This window comes from Coptis chinensis, chromosome 6 (genome assembly GCF_015680905.1).
Source record: "Coptis chinensis isolate HL-2020 chromosome 6, ASM1568090v1, whole genome shotgun sequence".
In the NCBI taxonomy this organism is placed as follows: domain Eukaryota; kingdom Viridiplantae; phylum Streptophyta; class Magnoliopsida; order Ranunculales; family Ranunculaceae; genus Coptis; species Coptis chinensis.
In genome coordinates, this window is record NC_141461.1 from 40,373,642 (window position 1) to 40,395,885 (window position 22,244).

Genomic DNA, 22,244 nt, shown 5'->3' on the forward strand with positions numbered 1-22,244 from the left:
TATGAGGTTAGTTGATTTCTTTTCTGGCTCTTTTTTTTCATGTCTAGGTAAAATTTCACAATTGAATGGTGTATGATTTAATGTCAAATGAAGTTGACATTAAATCAAATGAAGTTGACATTGAAATTTTCCAAAGTGGTATATGGTTTGAGCACCATAGTTATTTGGTTCTGACCATTATATTGTTCAAGCATTTATGTGTTTTTGTTTACTATTACCACTGTGATTACTTCGTAGAGTAAGAAAACGAGTGAATATGCGCTAAAAGTGTATTTGTTTCATGTAGCAATCCGATGATGAATCACTTCTCTGCTGACGAAGAAGATTGGCTTCAAAATTCATGTTTTGATAGTTTTACGTATGAGGATATTGATTTTGTGGATGTCACATCTATGGGGGAGGGTGAAAATGTTGAAATTCATGAAAACAGTGATAGAGACAGTGACGGGTGTGAGGCTAGTAGAGTTTTCGGAGCAAACAAAGCAACATTCTATTCTATGCAGTTCAAGACGACTGAGGAGGCTTTCGCAATTTACAATCAATATGCAAAGTTAGTCAGTTTTAGTGTTTGTAAAGATACTTATAGAATGCGTACAAATGGTGTTCATGTTAAGCGGAGATTTCTATGCTCAGCTGCTGGTGAACGAAATGTAAACAGGGTGACACCCAGAAAACGCGACATCGAATCCAGAGAGTCAAAGGCCATCAGTAGGTTTAAATGTAAATCCCGCTTTGAAGTTGGTTATGATTTTGAATCAAATTTGTGGGTTGTGAAGAATTTTATTGGGGAACACACACATCCACTTGTACCAGATCCGAGCTCGATGTTCTTAAGATCACATAGAAATGTAAGTGAAGAAGATTTGAAATTTGCTACGAGCCTAGTTGATGTTGGTATTTGTAAATGCAAGGTGATGGATGTTTTTGTACATAGGGTTGGAGGTTTCTCAAGTGTTGGTTTTTTGAAGAAAGACTTGTATAATCATATGGGGCTTGATAAGAGAAATCTATGTATTGATGGTGACGCCAACACACTGCTGGCTTTCATAGATAACAAGGTGAAGGGAGATCCCTTATTTCATTACAATTATAACTTAAATGAGGGTGGGCAGCTGGTTAGACTGTTTTGGGCAGATTCCACCTCACGTGCGGACTACAGTTGCTTTGGAGATGTATTGTTGTTTGATTCAACATACAAGAGCAACCAGTACATGATGCCGATTGTTGTGTTTGCTGGAGTGAACAACCATCGACAAACAGTAGTGTTTGGTTTTGCATTGTTGACGGGTGAGTGTGTGGAGTCTTACGAGTGGGCATTGAAATCTTTAGTTGGAGCGATGTATGGCAAACACCCTAAGTCAGTGATCACTGATGGTGACCCAGCGATGCGCGAGGCTGTGAGATCTACTCGCCTAAATTCGAAACACCGCTTGTGTTGTTGGCACATTATGAAAAATTGCCTAAAAAATATCCACATCCTTGGATTTTCAAAAGATTTCTGCTCTATTATGTTTATGAAGTGCTCGTCCAATGAGTTTGAAGAAAGGTGGGAAACACTCGTGAAGAAATTCCAAGTCAGTAATAACAAATGGGTGAACATGATATACAAGAAAAAAGAGATGTGGGCAGAATCATATCTCCATGATGAGTTCTTTGCCGGTTGCAGAAGCACCCAACATTGTGAGAGTATAAACTCCGTAATCCGGCTTCATGTGAAAGTTGGAATGCAGTTGTTTGAGCTGCTTGGAAAAATGAAAGTGGTAGTTGCAAATATCCAGCACCGAGAGCACGAGGAAGAGGTGATGACGAATGTAACCAAACCAGTCCTTCATACCCACTTGAACGATTATGCAAATCAGGCTGCATCTATATATACGCGAGTTGCTTTTGATTGTTTTAAGAAGCAATTAAAGGACGAAGTGATGTACACTGCAGACGATAAAAAAGATGTCGATGACAATATTCGTGTGCACACCATGAGTCCCCATTTGAATAGGCAAAAAAGGTCGACTGTGAGATACAATGTTGTATTGCAGGATGCTAGCTGTTCATGTGGGCTATTTGAGTCGTCTGGATTTCCATATAGACATATCATTTCAGTTTACAAACATAAGGACGTTGGTGTGATACCTCAGGGTTGCTTTTTAAGGAGATGGACACGGGATGCTAAATCGGTTGTTCGATTAGGAGAACCCAACTTTTCTGACCGAGCGGCCTCTGTTATACGTTTCAGTGATCTTACAACCAAATGTAGGCAGATATGTTCGTGCCAAATAGCGGAAAACACTGAAGCTTTCAAAGTTTTTTTAGCTTCTTTTTCTACAAAGAACCGAACTCCATCTGCTTCTGAAGGCAGTGAACATACTCCTTTTGAGATGCCTAACAGTCCAACGGAAAATCCAATAACCGATGAGACTTCACCAGCTTATGAAGGCAGCCCACGTGTTCCTTTTGAGATGCCTTTTACTCCTCCTAAAACCACACATCGGCAATCGGTTAATGATCCCCCACATGTAAAATCCAAAGGCTGACCGCAAAATCCTTGCAGACTTCAAGGTCACAATGAGACGAATAAGAATAAGTGTGGCTATTGTGGTGTAACAGGTCACACAAAACCCACATGGCCACTCTTGCATCCGAAGGACGGAGGTAAGTTTTATTTACCTTTGCGATTTTTTCTTTGGTATGGTCCCAACTTTGTAATGTCTATATTTCCAATTGTATCTTTTGATTAGTTGTTGATTCTACTTTATTTTAGCAACATTTTCGTTGTGTTTCACTATTTTACAGGTCCAAGTATTAACCGCAACTATGTTGAAGGCACTGCTCGAGTTGCCGACCTACGTGAGGAAGATGACAAGTTGAACAGAGATACAGGGTATAAGTTGAAAGTTTGATGTTATAAAATTAATTTTCATTATAGACTGTGGATAACAGTTGGCATTGATAAGAGTGTCCGTTTATCTTTTACCTACATCAAAATATATTGCTACAAGGTGTGGGAAGTCATAATAACATGCATGCATGTACATCTCACTTTTAGTTTTAGAAATTTCCTTTTGGAGCACATGACATTTTATTTCTTTGGGTTATAAGTAAGTAAATGTTGTTTGTTTTGTGGCCTTAGTGAGATTTGATAAAGGAACACCAGGATCTCAAAGGTACAAGTGTAGCAACTACCAATCTACGGAGCACACAAAGTCTAGGTGTCCACATCAGCATAAACACAATGGTGAGCAAGGTACGACACATGTTTTGGTTTCACACTTGTTTAACTTAGATGGGGATGACGTCATAGTGTAAACTTAGATTGTATGGTTCGCGCAACTCTTTTATTTTGATTTTCTGTTGAACTTACAGGAAGAAGTGGTGGTGATGTTCCTAATGGTGAAGTTATTGGTCATGTTCTTAGTGGTGATGTTCCAGGTTATGATATTGGGTACAACACTCCAGAAAAATTCAATGTTGAGAATTTTTGTAGTGAGGATGGGCGGGTGTTTTTCCGCATGACAGATATTTGATGTAAAGGAAAGAGATGTGCAATTGAACAATGTAGAGTAATTTTGTTGTTAGAAACAGTTGTTCCTAAGCTTCTCAGAAGATTTAGCGATTGTTGTAATAGTTAGAGCAATTGTTATAACGGTATTTATTTTGGCTTTAGGAATCGGATAGATATTGTGATTTTGCAGTTCAGGAAGAAGTTCACTGATGTTGGAACTTGTCAGTCCATGAGTCTTTTGAAATGATAAAATGTCTTCATATCACACTTTATGTGGTATAATTTGGACTATGATACTCTATATGACATATTTCAGTGTTAACTATTATGAAAGTGGTTCTCAGTATGATACTTTATGTGGCATATCTCAGTGTGTTAAAGTTGAGTTTGGGCCTGAAGCCCACAATTCGAATGTCAAACCCCATTTAGCCTTGTTCTTTTATCTTTCTTTCTTCTCTATCAACAGTAAAAACAACAAACTCCAAACTTCCAACAACAGTTAAATGGTAGAACCAAACTCCAAACTTCAAACAACCTAAAAATACATAGCTTGCAAATCCACTACAGAAAATGAAGAAGAAAATGACTAACAGTAAAAAACCATCAAGGACGAAAGCAACACTTATGAAAGCAGTTGATACATCAAAGAAGAGAAAAAACGAGGAAAATGTGCATTTAGAGTCAATGGGGAGGGGGAGCAAAAAACGATGCCCGGGAGAGAAGGTCAAAAACAATTTTTAAGCTTGTTGTTAATTTATGGATTTTTAAGCATAAGCATTTGCATTTTTGAGGTTGGATTATTTAGAGGAATGTAATGCTATTAAATGATTGAATTTGAATAAATTCTATCATATTACTTATTTCCATGCATAATCTACAGGAAATACAGTTAGCAGCTAAGAAGAGGGAAGGGAAGGAAGTGGTAGTTCAGAGAGTGGATGAAGATAACAAGAACAAGAAGGAAGAGAAGGTAATGGATGAAGATAAGAAAGAAATGAAATCTTATCCTTTTCGCTCAAGCTTGTTACCAATTTTTTATCTTGCCAATAAACTCCGTGAGTTAAAAGTTGGTGTTGATTTTAATGATCTAATGGGTAGAACACCATTTGGTCACATTTTTAGAGTGTTCTTTGATGATTTGTTGGACAAACAAATGTTGGTAAAAAAAACAAGCATCATAGTGGATATTATTAAAACTTACGATGAAAGGGAAGAAGCATTCAAGTTAGGAGAGGTGTTTGTCAAATTAACAGGTGAAGATGTTTCTAGAGTGTTTAGTATGTCAATGAATGTGAGTCATGTGACTACAAATGTAGATGCGGACGAGTTGAGTAAAACGAGGTTTGTGACTCATCACTTTGGCGGAGAAAATTTTTTTTTTTTTTTTTTTTTGTTTGGTAAGCCTGTTTTAAATGAGAACTCTTTGATCTTTGGCGGGATTCGAGAATTGATTATAAGGTTTTACCGACTTTGCTAAATTTGTGAATTGATTGTAAATGCTATTTATAAAGTGGTGAATTCATGGAATGGTAAGCAGGATGAAGATGACTTCATCAAACTTATTTCATTATACATTATCACCACTCTTCTCTTTCCAACACCATCAAGAACACAATGGTGGTTTTTGAAGTACTTAGAGAGTGTAAAAAAAATGAATGAAGTATCCTGGCCAAAAGTGATACATCAAAACCTTATGTGCCGAATGAAGATGTACTACCGTGAGCCTACAAAAGTAAAATCTTTGCAGTTCTTCTTTTGGTAACTTACAATCTAAATTCTTTTTAAAAAAGCAGGGTTTTGAAGGTCCCTTACCCTATTTTTTAAAATTTAAATTTTTTTGTCATTTTTTTGTCATTTTATTAATCAATTTTTTACATGTTTACTAACTTTTTTGTGGCTATTGATATCGAAAGACATGCTTGGTTTGTCTCAATCCGTCAATTTGGTTGATGCAATGCCAAATAGAGGTGAATTCCTCTGATTATGGGATACCTGTCTCTTCACAAGAAAATGGCTTTCATGCTATCCACCTTGTCGTGCCTATCCTCGGCCTTGCTTCCACCATTACATTCCAATCTCTTTCGGTCCTTCATCCATTCTTGTTTTGAGAGAAGAGAGTTTGGACGATACATCATGAATGATCAATGGGATAATGTTTTGTGTTGAAAAAATGCTTCATTCCACTTTTTTACCTTGTCAAATTTGACCGTGGACAAGGTGGCGAATGTATTAGAATTTGAAGTCATTTTCCTTCCCCATATCGGTCTTCTTTGAAATTTCAATGTCGCATTCGATTTTCATTCCAATTATGGAAGTAGTTTTCACTTTGTCTAGGAACTCTGTTGTAATGTCAAGTTCATTTCATATTGATTTGATTTTTATCACTTGTGAAGTCAAACTTCTTTCCCATGTCAAATGAACATCGATCATGACACATGTCAAATGCATTCGATAGTAGTTTTTCAATGTAAATTTTGCCTAGACAAATTCCCTATTTTCAATGTCAAATGAACACTTTACATTGCATTCTTATTGTGTGAAGTTATTATCGGTGTTTTTTTCGGTGACCGCGAAATCAAATTTAAGGAAGTGGAGCTTTGTTACGTTGACAAGTGATCCGATTCCAAATTTGTAAGAGGACTTAAGGGGAAGGTGTATTAAGTTGGAAGAAGAAAATCAAAGCCTGCGGGCAGAGAATGAAGCCTTGAAGGCCAAATTAAAAGAAAGAGAAGAGGATGCTAAAGAGAAGTCCAAGAAGGAGTCTGGGGTTGAGGCTGAAAAGGAGATGTCACTTTTTAGAGATAATGATATCCAAGCATTGCCATTGACACCGTCTGTTCCAGTGGATGTGATGCTAACAAATGAAGCCAACAAAGAGGAGCTACAACCGAAGTTGCGATAAATGGTTGTAAATCAAAAGAAAAGGACGAGAACGCCTACACAAAAAGTGAAGAAGAAGAATGAGAGAGAGGGAAAACAGAAACTGAATACGGTAATATGTGTTGACGACTGTCCGCCTATAACAAATCTTGGTGAAAAGCTACTTTTAGTAGAATCTTCAACAGCGTTTCAATGTCTTAATTCTCGAAATCAGCTAGTGGTTGGGAGGTTTTTCAAGTCTGCACATGTCAAGTATGTAAAATCTAAGTCTATCTGAAAACCTTTTATGATGCCTACTGTTCATTTGACTGTAAAGAATGTGCATTTGTATGTATTTGCAATGACAATTGAATAGGCCATCACCGAGATGTATATGTTATTGTATTAACTGGTGTACATATTGTATGTGTTTCATTGCAACACCGTTGCTTGGGATGGAGACACAATTCAAGTACACGGTAAACAGTTGGAAGAATTGATGCTTGACAGATTTGTTAATGGCCAGGTAAGCCAAACACACATTTTGCTTTCAACTTCTCATATATCATTGATGAAAATTGACTTACTTCTGGGATGCACTTTGCAGGTATTAAATTGGTATCCTCAAGAGATAGAGAAGAAAATTTATCCTGGTTGTAAGCCTCAGAACAGACCACTTAGCCATTACTTTGACACTATGACTTGCGTATGTTCGAAACCTAGGGTTATATAATACACAATGTTACATACTATTGGTATTGGTATATTCATTACATATTCTTAACGGTATTCTTATGAGGTATTCTTATGAGGTATTATTATTAGGTTATTATTAATATTTTTTGACAGACTGCTGTGATTTGGGCAAAACACCTTGAGAAGGTTTTTTTTATTGATCCACTACATCAACTTCACAAAAATGTTAAGAATCTATTCTTTCCTCTGAATAGTGGAAAAACAGTCAAAGAAAATGGGGGATACCATTGGACGCTCCTACATTATAACATGATGGATAATGTATGGACACACTTTGATTCAATGAACACAAGATATCCCCTCACATCCGTTCCCTACAGGAATGCCACGAAAGTAGCGAGTTACTAAACTTGAGTTTGTGTACTTGCATGTGAAACTGTTTTGTTGTCGATCTTAAGTTGTAGGTTTTGTTAGAGTATTTCTGACTGATGATATTTGTCATATCTTCTATCAAATTGAAATGGCAACACAGATGGAACGTGTCTATACAATTTTAAATGAACACATTGCGCAGAAGAAGAGCAAGAAACCTCTTTTAAAGGCTACGTTGTTGGAAATTGGAAAGTGCCTTGAACAATAACCAGATTCGTAAGCACTTCTAGCCTAGTTCTTTTGTGATAAAGTTTGTGGAACACTGGAAATGTGACATGAGATTTTTAATACTTCTTTTGTTTGAGCTTTAGGGTGGACTGCAGACTATTTGTGTGCAAATTCATGGAGTGGAAAGCACGTTCCATTGATCACTTCCCAAAATTACACCAAAACTCGATGACTGATTTTAGGGGGGAGTTAGTGTACAAATTACTAACCGATGAACCATACTGCTGGAAAGCATAATAGAAAGCAACACCCCGAAAAGCAAACGAATGTTGATGAGATTAACTAGGGGCTTACAACTGAGGATGCATTGGATTTGATTTGTGGATGCTATGGATTTGATTGTGGATGCTATGAATTTGACTGTGATGACGTTGGAATGAAGTATCCGGATTTCGTTAACACTTAGGGCTCAAGTTGGTCTTGTTTTAGTTATGTTAGCTAAGTATCGTAGTTGTATTTGCATGAGCTACTTGTTTGAAGAATGGACTAATTATATTAGCTTATGAACTCTTTTATGAAATCAAAAACTTGGCTTGTTTCCTTTTCCTTTTTAAATGGTGCCTGTTCTGTTAAACTGACTTCATTTTAGTTTTGGAATGAAGATATGATGGTTGAAAGCAGTTCAGACAATATCACCTTTTATGTGCTTTACTTTTTAATATGACACTTTATGTGACATACTTACATGTGTTTACTACTATGAAATCAGTTTTGAATATAACACTAATTGTGATATAATTTTGAATATGATACTCTATGTGACATATTTAGGCATGTTCAGTACTATGAAATCAGTTTTTAATATCATACTTATTGTGATATAATTTTTAATATGATACTCCATGTGACATATTAAGGTGTGTTAAGTACTATGAAATCAGTTCGAAATATCACACTTATTGTGATATAATTTTTTTTTCCAAATAAGCTAGGGTTTGGAATAACTTTTCACATATATTATTGTGATATAATTTTCAATATGATACTCTATGTAACATATTCAGGCGTGGAAATCAGTTCTAAATATGACACTTTATATGGTATAATTTGTAATATGATACTCTATGTGACATATTCAATCGTGTTCAGTACTATGAAATCAGTTCTGAATATGATATTTTATGTAGTATAGTTTTCAATATGATACTCTATGTAACTTATTAAGGCTTGTTCAGTACTATGAAATCATTTTTGCATATGACCCTTTATGTGGTATAATTGTCATTTTGACAGTCTGTGAACATCCCAACCAACAAACCATGAATAGATCAGACTATAAAATCATACACAAGTCATGAATATGAAAGTTAATATAAGTAGAGAAATAATAGCATTGTATCCCATCATAACCAAAACAGACCACCACAAGTCAACTTATATTTCGAATATGTTACAATATGCAAGTTTCCAAAAGAACAACACTATTACAAGATTCACAAAAACCGAAGGTCTTCGAGTTCCAACGTCAATTTGGTTGAGTCAATGCCAAATAGAACAACACTACGATAGAGATTAGAGGAAAGGCTAATTAAAAGATGGACAAAAAACTCTTCGAGTTTCAACGTCTCCAAACTATCGAGGCAACAAAAAGGACGTGCAAACTTCTCGAAGCATACGTTCTCCATATCATCTATGGGCGCATTTTGTTTAGTTTCGAAATTACCATTGAGAGACAATGTGTTCTTTGGAAATAAGCCATATCCTCCGCAAGTTCATATACAAATCCATGGTTAGTCAAAATGAAGATTTAAGGTAACCAAACTATAGATAATTAATTGGACATATTGAGAAACATACTAGATTGTGTCAAATTGTTACCCTGATCAAACCAATGTACCAAATTTTCCCGTCCCAAAGCTCCATGAATTTCATCATGAACACCCCACAGTCGAAGCTATACATATAAAGATACGTAGTTACTATACTTTCAAAGATTGCACTAAACTCAAATTTGAAACTATAAGTTAATTAGGGCCATAAGATAAGATATATACCCATTGCATTGTTGTGGCACATCTTTGCATTTCTCAATAACCAGTCTTTCACATCACATTTTTGGCATGGAAATCCCCAATCGAGGAGACAAAGTGTAGTGCATTTTCGTAACCTAAGAAAACACAAAAGTCAAATTTAGTTCGAAAACATGAAAGCGTGGACTGTGAGATATTCTCAAATGATCACAAAAATACTTTTAAGTTACAAAACTCACCATAGACTTCATCGAATCCGTCCCTCCACAAATGTAGGATCGCTACCCGCAAGAGAGTCCAATATCACAACTGCGAGCACTAGGATCAAAGACATATAGCCACCGGTGATTCACGACGGGCACAAACCACTACACAACCACATCAATCAATAGTAGTTCAAGGTGGAACTCTCTACCAAAGTTGGGAACTGTCTTATCAAACCATGAGTCATAGTAGAATCATCTTACCCTTCGATATTTGCTAATATCATTGTCCAATTTAATTGCACGAACCGCGGAAGTTAGCTGCATCTCATTTTTGGTTTTAACCTACAAAAGACAACATTGGGTACTCAAAAGGTACATCATCATGTTAGCTTTTTATTATAGAACAAAACCATTTTCACTTCATACCTTACTCGCACCCATTAGCATTGGGTAGTAATAATGCCTATTGTAGTTCATAGGCTTGATGTTTTCCTCCGCGTTCAGGTACGCACACCAAGCAAAGACCAACTACACCAAATATAACAAGTAGCAAGGTAATTAAATTATCTTGTAATCCCAAAATCATTAGTAGTTTCTAATTAAAAAACAGTGCAACAAAATGCAATCGTAACATACGAAGCTAGTTACTCTGCCATTCCCAAGTAAACACTTAAATGTGGATCTGTTCTCCGACCATCTATTGAAGTCCACGATGAAGTCCCTACACCAAAGAAAAGGAATTCAGTATGGTTTGGATGAAGTTCTATTGAAATTAACCATGTACATAAGCCAACACCATTTACCCTGCTTTTCCATAAGGTGAGTATATTGAGCGGAATACACCTGCTTCCTCCACTGTTAGCAGTACGTGAGGTTGTACCCAGTCTGCCTTCACATCTTTAAATGGATAATCTTCAACCTTGTTGTCCGATTCAATCTAGAAAGCGAATAAATTACTATGTGACATATTGAGGTGTGTTCATAAATATGAAAGCAATTCTAAATATGACACTTTATGTGCTCTAATTGTAAATATGATACTCTATGTGACATATTGAGGTGTGTTCATAAATATGAAAGCAGTTCGGAATATGAAACTTTACGTGCTCTAATTGGAAATATGATACTCTATGTGACATATTGAGTTGTGTTCACGACTGTGAAATTAGTTATGAATAGGACACTATATGTGGTCTAATTTTTAATATGACAATCTATGTTACATATTGAGATGTGTTCACTACTATGAAATCAGTCTTGCATATCCCACTTTATGTGGTATATTTTGAAATATGATACTCTATGTAACATATTAAGGTGTGTTCAGTACTATGAAATCAGTTCTGAATATGACACATTATGTGGTATACATTTCAATTTGACACTCTGTTAACATCCCAACCAACAAACCATCAATAGATCAGACTATAAAATCGTTCAAAAGTCATGAATATGAAAGTAAATACCTTAATGTAAGTAGAGAAATAGTAGCAAACTCACACAATTACCTCTGTTATTATCCTCCTCTTTGCAAAAGGAGTGTCCGGTGAAGGGAACATATTGCATCTTCTCACAAGGGGAGGTGTCTTAAAGACATCTTCTCCGTAGCTCTCCGCATCAATTATCTCAATGCCTTCATGTATATCTTTCAGTATGGGTTCCTTCCATTCATAAAATAGGCTACGAAGTGTTGTAACACTGTCCTTGAGTTCCGCTAGTGCCGATTCGAAAGCCCTTTTCAGATCTTGCACATCAAGTTTAAGAATCTCCAACTCTGATTGCACCAAATTGACCCGTTCATAAATATTATAGTTGTTTCTAGGTACTCTGGGTGGTCGCTAGTGTTGTGCACCTACAATAGAAAACAAGTCCATATAAAACAGCTACCAAGCTAAGAGAGGTAAGATCATAATATATGAATATCAAAATATATGTGCTCAACACAAGTATCAAAGAAGCAAGCTAAACACAAACACACTAACAAGTCTTCTAGTTCGAAAACATGTTTCATTTGTCCAAGAACCAATCTTTCACAATTTAATATGTGGAAAACATGCCAATAATCAAAGAAAATCCACAGACTATGTAACTATTAGTGATTTAATTTGAACTAAGTAACAAGTATGTCATTTGAGGTCTCGGATTCCTCATATACAACAAAATATGGCATATCCATATCTGAACCAAGTTAAGAATATGCAACTCAGGCAGATTTTTTCATTTTCTTATAGTAGTATGTTGTAATATATGCTATATTAATAGATCTGAAGAACCAAGAACACGAACCATGTAAAGTGAGCACTAAGTTTAGGGGCGTTGATTCACATTAACATTATGGCCCTCACAACACTAATCATTTTCACTTAGTGTTGGCATTTGAAAATATATACCGCCAAACCAAGTTTAGTCAGCGCAAGTTTAGTGTCATTACTTTTCCTTAGAAGAACCATGTTTGCTTCAAAACTTCAGAACTATGAAGAGCTTGAAAGTGTTAGAGTTTCTCTCTTAAAAACCAAACCTTGTCACTCTTAGTTTGTAAAGAGAGCTTGAGAGTGGTAATTTTGAGAAATAGATTAGAGTGCTAGAGAGAAGTGGTTATGGGGAGCCATTATATATGTGGGTTGAATAAAGCGAGATAGTGACATATTGTTGATGGCGTCCTTGTTTGTTTTGAGTCCCCAAGTCTGCTGTGTGAGTACTCATTTACAAAACAAGGCATATCGAGAGACACAAGTATGTGGGCGATCGATGATGTGCATTAATTGTTGGTGGCAAAGTGAAGGAGAAAGTTGATGGGTGTGGGGTTTTGATAGAATGGTAACAAAAGGTACTTACAAAAACAGGGTTTGTGTTGTTTGATCTCAAATACACCCTATCAAAATAAGAGATAGAGGGAGATATTCCCATGTGGTGCTTTTATGAGCAAGGTGCCACTAAAATCGTGTGGAACCAGGTGTAGCATATTGACTAATTGGGTTAGTGAAGTGAGGGAAGCAAGGCCCAAAATATCACCCGATATATCGATATATATCATTTTTTGGTATTAATTGAAATGGATATATTGATATATCTCAACCGAATATTGAATCCCTCTTTTTTTCCGATATATATCGCAATTTCCGATATAACGATATATATCGACCGATATATCCGCTATAAATTTTTGACTTTGACCGATATTATTGACTTTGACCAAATATTGTTAACTTTGACCGATATATTGACGATATTTCCTTTATATCGACATAAACAAAATTTTGACTGGTCAACAAAAAAATACATATCCCCGATATTTCCGATATTTTTCCATTTTTGGGTACATCAAAATATTCACTTAATTCGATATTTTGGGCCTTGCTGTGAAGTAGGCTTTGATGAGGATCATGATGTAGGCCTCGATGACCATCTATTATGACCATCGCATAGTGGTTAATTACTATTACTATGACTCAATTACTACAGTGTTATTACGAATTAAAGTATTAATTATTGGTGTTAATTACGAATTAGTATTAAACAAATTTATTTCTTATTTGGCCCTCTTCTTATTTTTATATTTTGTTCATTACTAGGGTATGCCCGTGTCGTACGACATTGATGAACTCGACGTGTCTACGGCACTATCTAGCATAAACTCGACGCGCCTTCGGTGCTATCTCCTCTACTAGTCCAATTGGTCATTATCCATAAACCCAATAGCATCAATTGAGCCAGCCCTATATACAGTACCATGTTAAATTTGGAGGCCCAATAGTTTATAGGCTAGCCCAATTTTTTTTTTATGCCCACCCACAATTGTTGACTTTTGAATGTTTTTAGATAGATCACATGGATACTGATTTGGAATATACAAAATTGCACAAACCCCTAAATCACTTGGATTAGCCATGTCATATTTTGTGAGGAAGATTTGTAGCCGCCGGATGGGGCCCTTTGGGCCACACACAATTATGTTTGGTTAGATAAATAGTTCGGAATTCTCGGAATTCCGACAAATCCAAAAACCGAAATTCATCAAATTTCGACCCCTTTATATTCGGAATTTCAACTAATTTCGAAATCCGAAAAGCTAGTGTGCGCAGGGTGTACCCATGCGCATGCATCTGGGCCACTTATATAGGCACACAAGTACTGGTGTATTGCAACAAAGAAGTACTATCAACGGCTCTCATTCCTGTGCACACATACATACTGATGCACCCTAGATGCCCTCTTTCGGAATAATCAAAATTTCGACTCTATATTCGAAATTCTGGTTTTTTCAAAAACCGAAATATTGGGCGGAATTCCGAGGTTTCGTTCCGAATCACGAACACTGGTTAGATCACAGATACGCGCACCTTTGGCCTCGACCCCCGGCGTATCCCCGATGTGAATCCACCCCCCCCCCCTCGTACTAAAAGAACTCCAAACCGAAGCCCACCTAAAAAAAACTTCAATCAAAGCCCATAAGAAGCCCGACAAAAAAGCCTAACCAAAGTCCACTAAAAGTCCAACCGCATTTGTTGACTTCAAGAATGATGCATCACTCTTGTTCCACACTATTAAACAACCCACACCTCATAAGCCCTATGATTCGCCACCTCATAAGCTAGATCCAAAGGTTAGGGGGTGGTGTTAGATGTCCAACACCACCCTTCTTTGTTATATTGATTGGTGTTAATTATTTGGCCCCACACCATTTATTCGGGTCTTTTATTTTCTTTTCAATTCAGTGATTTATGTCCATAATATTTCTTCATATTTAGGCGGTGTTATACAAATTCAAACTTGTCACTTATAAATGTTCCTCATAAATATTTTAAGCTTTTAAGGGTTGCCATGTTTTAAGACCCAATGTCGGTTTTTAACTCTTTAAATTACTTAATTGTGCATTTATAAAATCCGACTCTTATAAAATAGAGGTCGGTATAAAATATGTGTATTTTCCACAAGGATACAACAACGGAATTTCACGAAATATGTCATTTGAATTCGAAATATCGAATTGATGTAATTTCACTAAATGTCGGAAATGTTTATGGCTTCCATGCGGTTTAAGCACTAATCGGGGAACAAGTCGCTCAAAAGCTTATAACGATTAATCGGAATTGTCGGGGATTAATTGCAATTAATGCCTTAGCTAACCTATGATACATATGTCACATATAAGTGATATAACAACCTAAAACAAAATAAAGTAAAAACTACAAGCTGAGTGGTGTGGTGCGGTGGAGGGATAGCTGGCCTAAGAGTTTTCTTTGGTTGTTTTTCACTTTTTACGATTTTGATTATTTCCTAGGTGAAATGAAACGTTTTCAATATATAGATTCGTGGGCTTTTCTTTTTTGGGGATTTTTGTTGGCTTAAATTTTTTCATAAAAAACCTATAAACCTAGTAATGGGCTTTTTTTATATCGAATCACCGATTAAGCGGAAGAAATTGCCCGTTTTATGGCACCCGCTCAGACCTCTAAATTTTTTCTTAATCGGAGACCTCTAAATTTTTTGTTGTATTAATAAGCTTTATCTGCTTATCCCGATTAATAGGCGCTTAAACTGCCTAGGATTTGGCTTGTAATGTTGGTAAATCAGATCAACTCATTATTGTATGGTTCACTAGTTCAGCAGGTATTAGTTTCATTGGAATTGACTTTGACTACTCTCTTATGTTACATTAAGTTTCATAAAAATATCGGTTCATAAAACTTGAGAAAATTCAATCCGGTTGCAGACTTGCAGGTACGCATGGAGTTGTTCACTGACTTGACTCAACCAACTTGCTTCTTACATGTGGCACTCTTACCTCATGTCTCTAACCCTTGATTTTGGGCAATAGAGCCACCACATATTACCTAGCTAACTCTAGCTTTAGCCATGATTAATCCTCATGATTAATTTCACCAAAAAGTCTTATTTGGCTGACGTACTAATAAGTGGGTAAAAGTCTTATTTGTGTAAGAGTGTTAAAATCAAGAAATGAACCATGACCATACCTACCTATCGACATTGTTTGGGCTGGTTGGGTCCTCATTTGTATCTATTTCTATAGTCATCCAAAAGATCGGAAAAATGGTAAGTTAATTTATTTAAGGCATACCCTATTTTAGTCTACCGATTACAATACATCGTTACAATATTGTTCGGGTATGTCATTTCTTCTGACATACTATAGTCCATAGTACAAACAATAGCGATATATTGCGATATATATCGAGATATCATAAAAGGATACATATTACATAATAAATATCACGATATAGACGATATGCTCTAGAATATATTATAAATTCAAGCGATATTTAAATGATATTTATTTATAATGATATTTACAATATATGCGATATTTAGCGATATTTTGTGTAGTTAACAATTGTATTTAATATTTGAGGTTAATATTTATGAGGAATCTTTATCCTCTTGTCATTATATTTCAAATAAATATAAATCGAATATAAATTACTCTAAATTATATATAAAGAAATATCCATGATATTTGTCGATGAATTCGAAATGTCGGAATTGATGTAATTTCACTAAATGTCGGAAATGTTTATGGCTTCACTATGCAGTTTAAGCACTAATAGGGAGAAAGTCGCTCCAAAAGCTTATAGCGATTAGTCGGAATTAATCGGGGATTAATTGCAATTAATCGACTTAGCTAACCTATAATACATATGTCACATATAAGTCATATAACAACCTAAAACAAAATGAAGTAAAAAAACTACAAGCCTGAGTGGTGGAGTGATAGCCGGATCAAGACGAGTTTTCTTTGGTTGTTTTTCACTTTTTTCGGTTTTGATTATTTCCCCCGGTGAAGTGAAAGCGTTTTCAATATACCGACCTCTTCAATATATAGATTAAGTGAGCTTTTTCTTTTTTGGGATTTTTAGTTTTTGTTGGCTTAAATTTAACAAAAAAAAAAAACTATAAACCTATTAATCGGTTTTTATACCGATTTTTCGATTAATCGCCGATTAATGAAGAAATGCGCTGTTTTATTGCACCCTCGGACCTCTAAATTTTTTTCTTGATCCGGATTGTTGGTGGCGCCGATTTTTATCGCGGCGATTAAGAGGTGCTTAAACTGCACAACCGCTCAGACCTCTAAATTTTTTCTTGATCGGATAGGTCGAGGGGCGCATAGCGCTTATCCCCTGATTAAGCGGCGATTAATAGGCGCTTAAACTGCCCAGCCGCTCAGACCTCTAAATATTTTGTTGATCGGATCAGTCGAGGGGGGCATAGCGCTTATGCGCCGATTAAGCGGCGATTAATAGGCGCTTAAACTGCCCAGGATTTGGCTTGTAATTCTATTCTACGTTATAATGAGTATGGAAATGAGCCATTTGAGCGTGGCAAATCCGTTCGCACCAGTTCAGACGGTTTTGTCCTCGGTTTTTATCCTAAATTTCAATAGAATCAGCTAAATGCAATTGAAATAACTATTATATTTTAGGGGCTAAAACGTAATATACCATAAAGATAAAGCTTCATTTCCTGTTGGCGTGGGCCAACTTTTTGCTTGAGTTGTCTCCATCAATAGAAATTATTTGGACGATTCTGTCCCTATTTTGCTTATTAAATTATGAAATAATTGTGTTTACATCATTATAATAATTGTTATATTTTAGGGGTAAAACAGTATTAAGCATTTTTTATTTCTTTTTATGATAAAATTGATTAGTACAAACTAATGTGGGATAGACCGTGGCATAGCCCGCGTGCTCAAAACTAGTGTTTGTAATTCATATCAACTCATTATTGTGTGGTTTGATTGTTCAGCAGGTATTAGTTTGATTGGAATTGACTTTGACTATGGGTTATGTTACATTAAATTTCATAAAACATGAGAAAGCCATTCAATCTGGTTTGAACTTGCAGTGCAGCATGGAGTTGTTCAGCGACTTGACTCAACTTAAATGCTTCTTACATGTGGCACTCTTAGCTCCGTCTCTAACCCTTGGTTTTGGGCAATAGAGCCACCGCTACCCTACCTAGCTAACTAGCTTTAGCCATAATTAATTTGACCCTCTTATACTAAGTGGGTAAAAAGTAAAACTCAAGAATTGAACCATGATGATGGCACCACCTATCGACATTGTTTGGGTCCTCATTTCTATCCACTTCTATACTCATCCAAAAAATCGGGGAGAAATGGTACGAAAGGCATACCCTATTACACTATTGTTCGGGTATGTCATTTCTTGTGACATGCTATAGTCCATAGTACAAACTATTGCGATATATCGCGATATATATCGAGATATCATAAAATGATACATATTACATAAAATCCGCGATATGCTCCGGGGATATATCTCTCTCCTTTTAAAGAGAGCCCCACCCGAGTTTTTTTTCTCATCGCCCGTTTTTTTTTTTTTTTTTTTTTTTTTTTTTTTCCCTGGCCAAATACTATTATTACAACCCATGGCATCGAAATTTTGACAATTCCTCCCGAAATTTCAACAATTTTATTAGAAATTCGGACAAATTTTCAAAATTATTTATTCCTATTTTATTTGGTTTTATTTTAAGAGGCCTCTTATTTTAATTTTTGTAACCGACAAATTTTTAACATATTTAGTCTAAATTAGTGGGTTTGTGGCATAGTTAGCAATTCATATCACGGCAAAAATTCGATCACGGAAAATATTAGAATAAAATTTGAGTTTGACAAAATTCATTTTTTCAATTTGGATTAAAAAAAGCGAAAGCGGCAAAAGTTCCCATTCGTAAAATAATTTGAGTATATCTGAAGCTAAAATTTAAAAAATACGATAAAATTTGACAACATACTAAACTTATAGTGAAAATCTGAATAATTCGCGAATTAATGATTTCTTGCCTAATTAACAAATTATTCCAGTATCATTGATAAATCGCCATTTTAAACATTTTCCGAATTAAGCGAATAATAATGAATAAGCGAATTGCTAACTATGGTTAGTGGGACCTCCTTACATCTAGAACAACAATTTGAGATTGAGAAATTTAAATTAATTTTTAATGATCGATTCAAATTTCAATTTTGGAATCGGGGTTTTATTAAAGAGGGCATCTAGGGTGCATCGGGGGTGTATGAGTCTTGAGGAATGAGGGCCCTTGGAGCCCGATACTTCTTTGTTGCAATACACCAGTACTTTTGCCTATATGAGTGGCCCAGATACTATACGTTGAGTACACCCTGTGAACACAAGCTGTTCAGTATCCATAATATCCACGATATTTATCGATATTTTAGATGTATCCACGATATTTGCATATGAGACAATGTCAAATATCCCCAAAGAGAAAGATATATCCACGATACATATCCATAAATCAGGAATCGATACTTTGCCATATCCTGATATTTTGTACTATGGTTTCACATGCAAATATCGTGGATATATCCAAAATATCGACAAATATCATAGATATTGTGGATATTTCTTGATATATCTTGATATATAATTTATATTTATTTGAAATATAATGATAAATATTTCTCATAAATATTAACCTCAAATATTAAATACAATTGTTAACTACATAAAATATATAAAATATCTCCAAATATTGCAAAATATCACATATATTGTAAATATCGTTGATATTTACCAGTTGAACTATAACATTACAGCCATGCGATGCCTGTTTTTTTCAGCTTATTTTTTATGCTACCTATCCGAATTGAAATCAATCGGTTAATAAAACCGAAAAGCTAGTGTCTTGTTGGGTGTACTTTCAGTATAGCATCTGGGCCACTCATGTAAAGGCAAAAGAAATCTTGGTGTATTGCAACAAAAAGTAATACCCTCATTCCTCGCCAAGCACTCATACACCATGATGCACCCTAGATTCCCTCTTATGGATATTATTTGATATATCATGATATTTAATAATTTATATTTATTTGAAATTATGCCAACTCTATGATAGAACTATGCTTGTCCTCAAAGTATGAAGAGATAAGAAAAGAGATTACCATAGAAACATGAGCAAAAACGGTGATAGACTTGTATTATGTTTATCATGATGAAAATATGCCATCCCCAAATAAGTTTGGGGCGTGGGTTGTTTGATATAGAATGAGAAATATATTATTTATTATACTAGGGATATTTATTCTACTATAAAATCTTTTTGGGTTTTTATATTTTTGAAAACATATATTGTTGGAGAGTTTCCAAGTATCCTCTGATCTTCCTTTGTGCCTTGTGATCTAGAAGCTTTTATTAAGTAGAGAAGGGATGAGATGATTGTGAATTTAGGGTTAAACCGCCTAGCGGCTACCTACGTATCTCCTTGTTTATTTAGGATAATCAAACCCTATTTTGTGTAGTTCCTAAGAGTGAATTCCTATGGTTTATATAGGAAGAGCTTTGAGAGTCCTATGGTTAGGGATGTCCTCACCGCTTGTGAGTTCCCTACCATCTTTAGACTCTACCTTCCTATTAGGAATCCTCTCCTTATGGAAGTCTGAATCTAGACCATATCTTATTAGAGGTAGGTTTCCTTGTTGATCATAATGTCCCATCGCACATGGGAAGATTATATCTAAAAAAGTAACTCTTAAAGATATGCCATCACGATTCTTTCTTATCATCAAAGACGCCTCTTTGGGTTTCAATACTCAGAACTGCCTATATCAGTTCCTACCAACTTGGAGAGAACTGTTATGCTTTAGAGGTGGTCAACCACATGCCTACTAAACACTTGAGCTAAACACAAGATCACTTATTTGTAGAACTGATCTGATGGTCCTCGTCTCATTCTAAACATCTATAGTCCTTGGTTATTTCCCATACATGTGTCATCTATCTAATGATGGGAAATCCCCCTTACAGATGCCCCCTCTCGTGCCATCTAGCACGTGGGCGCTTGAAGTGACATTGCTTTTGGCGCGAGAATTTTTTAGCTAAACAGTTGCTGGAACTGCTTACATACTCAACTAATTAAGGCTCTGAAAAGACGGCTCGAATAGACACGCTGTTTCTTGAAAAAGGTAATGATGGCAGTTCTATCCCGAAAAGGAGCAATGATTGGGCTAATCGTAACCGTCTATCTTATATGTATATAATGGATCTGGTGTGAGTACTGTTATTATCTATTCCGCTACTTTTTTCTTGTATACTAAACCCTTTGATCTCCCATTTAGGGTTTAGCCAAAACTTGAAACTTTCTCACTTTTATAATCATGAATCCCAACTAGTCACTTGTAAACTTTGGAGATCTGATCTCTCCTCCCTGGAACTAATCCGAGAGAAATTCCACATCCCTGATGACATCGGTCTAGAGTGGGGGAGGTTGTCTGATGAATTGGCCTACAAGGAAGTGGTGCTCATCACCATTAGTCAACTCAGGGCCGGACTCACTCCTCCCCTCTACCCACTGTTAAGGGAGTGCCTGATTCACTTTAATCTTGCTCTTAGTCAAGCAGCACCTTTGTTCTACAGAACTGTTATGTACTCTACCATGTTTGCCAAGAGGCATGGATTCGTTCTAAATCGTTGAGTGTTTGGGTACTTTTACGAGGTTCGGTGTATTCGAGACCAATCTTACTACTATCTCATGACCAGAGACAAGAATTCTCCGTGTGTTGGGTGATGCGTGGGACGTTCGTTCTTCTGATGTTGAGGGTTAGCCTGTGGGAATTCCTGTTCCCAAAAAATACACTCATGCTCCAACCATTAAGTCTCTTTTCTTACAAATTTTGCAATCACTATAAGAGTCTTTCGACTAAGTTTCTTTGCTATTTTTCCTTAAATGACTCTTCCCCCTGGAATCAACTAACTACAACTGATGCTGCTATGGTGGACTTCATCAAGAAGATCCCCAAGGAACAAAGGATGCCTTGGGTGATAGTTCCTGATCCCACTCGTCTTTTTGAATATTTCAACATGTCTACTGAAGATTTGCTCCAACTTGCTCCCAGCTTTTCCTCTTTTGGGATAAACACTGTGAATTATGGGCGCACAACACTTCCTCCTCATGTGGACCAAGATACTGGACTTCTTCCTCCTCTAGTTCAGGATGAATCCTCTTTGAGTACTAGAAGAAGAGGAAACCTTAAGGAGAAGAACTTTGCGGCTGCCTTCAGTGATGCTGCGACATTGGGCTCAATTCAGGAGCCTGCAGTCTGTGATGATTGTGTAATCACTGGCGAGAGGGGCCCTAAATTACCTCATGGGCAGCAAGCAATTTTAAAAAGGAAGTACGTGCGTCCAATCATTCTAGATTGAAGAGAGCTGACCCTGCTTCATCTGCTTCTGATATTGCCCCATCTGGTAAGAAAATGAAATTTCGTCCTCTCACTGTGAATGAAGAAACACTTTTCAAGGTTCCTGATAGTATTCCCCACTCTGGTAAGTCTTCTGAGAAAGTAGT

The 22,244-nt window shown here is 36.1% G+C and overlaps 1 protein-coding gene across 1 annotated transcript; it reads left to right on the top strand.

The window, feature by feature from the left end:
* Positions 1 to 296: 296 nt before the first annotated feature.
* On the top strand, positions 297 to 2,531 carry LOC147492963 (protein FAR1-RELATED SEQUENCE 5-like). Its single transcript, XM_086567707.1, has one exon. The coding sequence runs from the start codon at positions 297 to 299 to the stop codon at positions 2,529 to 2,531; it is 2,235 nt and encodes a 744-aa protein (XP_086423833.1).
* Positions 2,532 to 22,244: the final 19,713 nt, after the last annotated feature.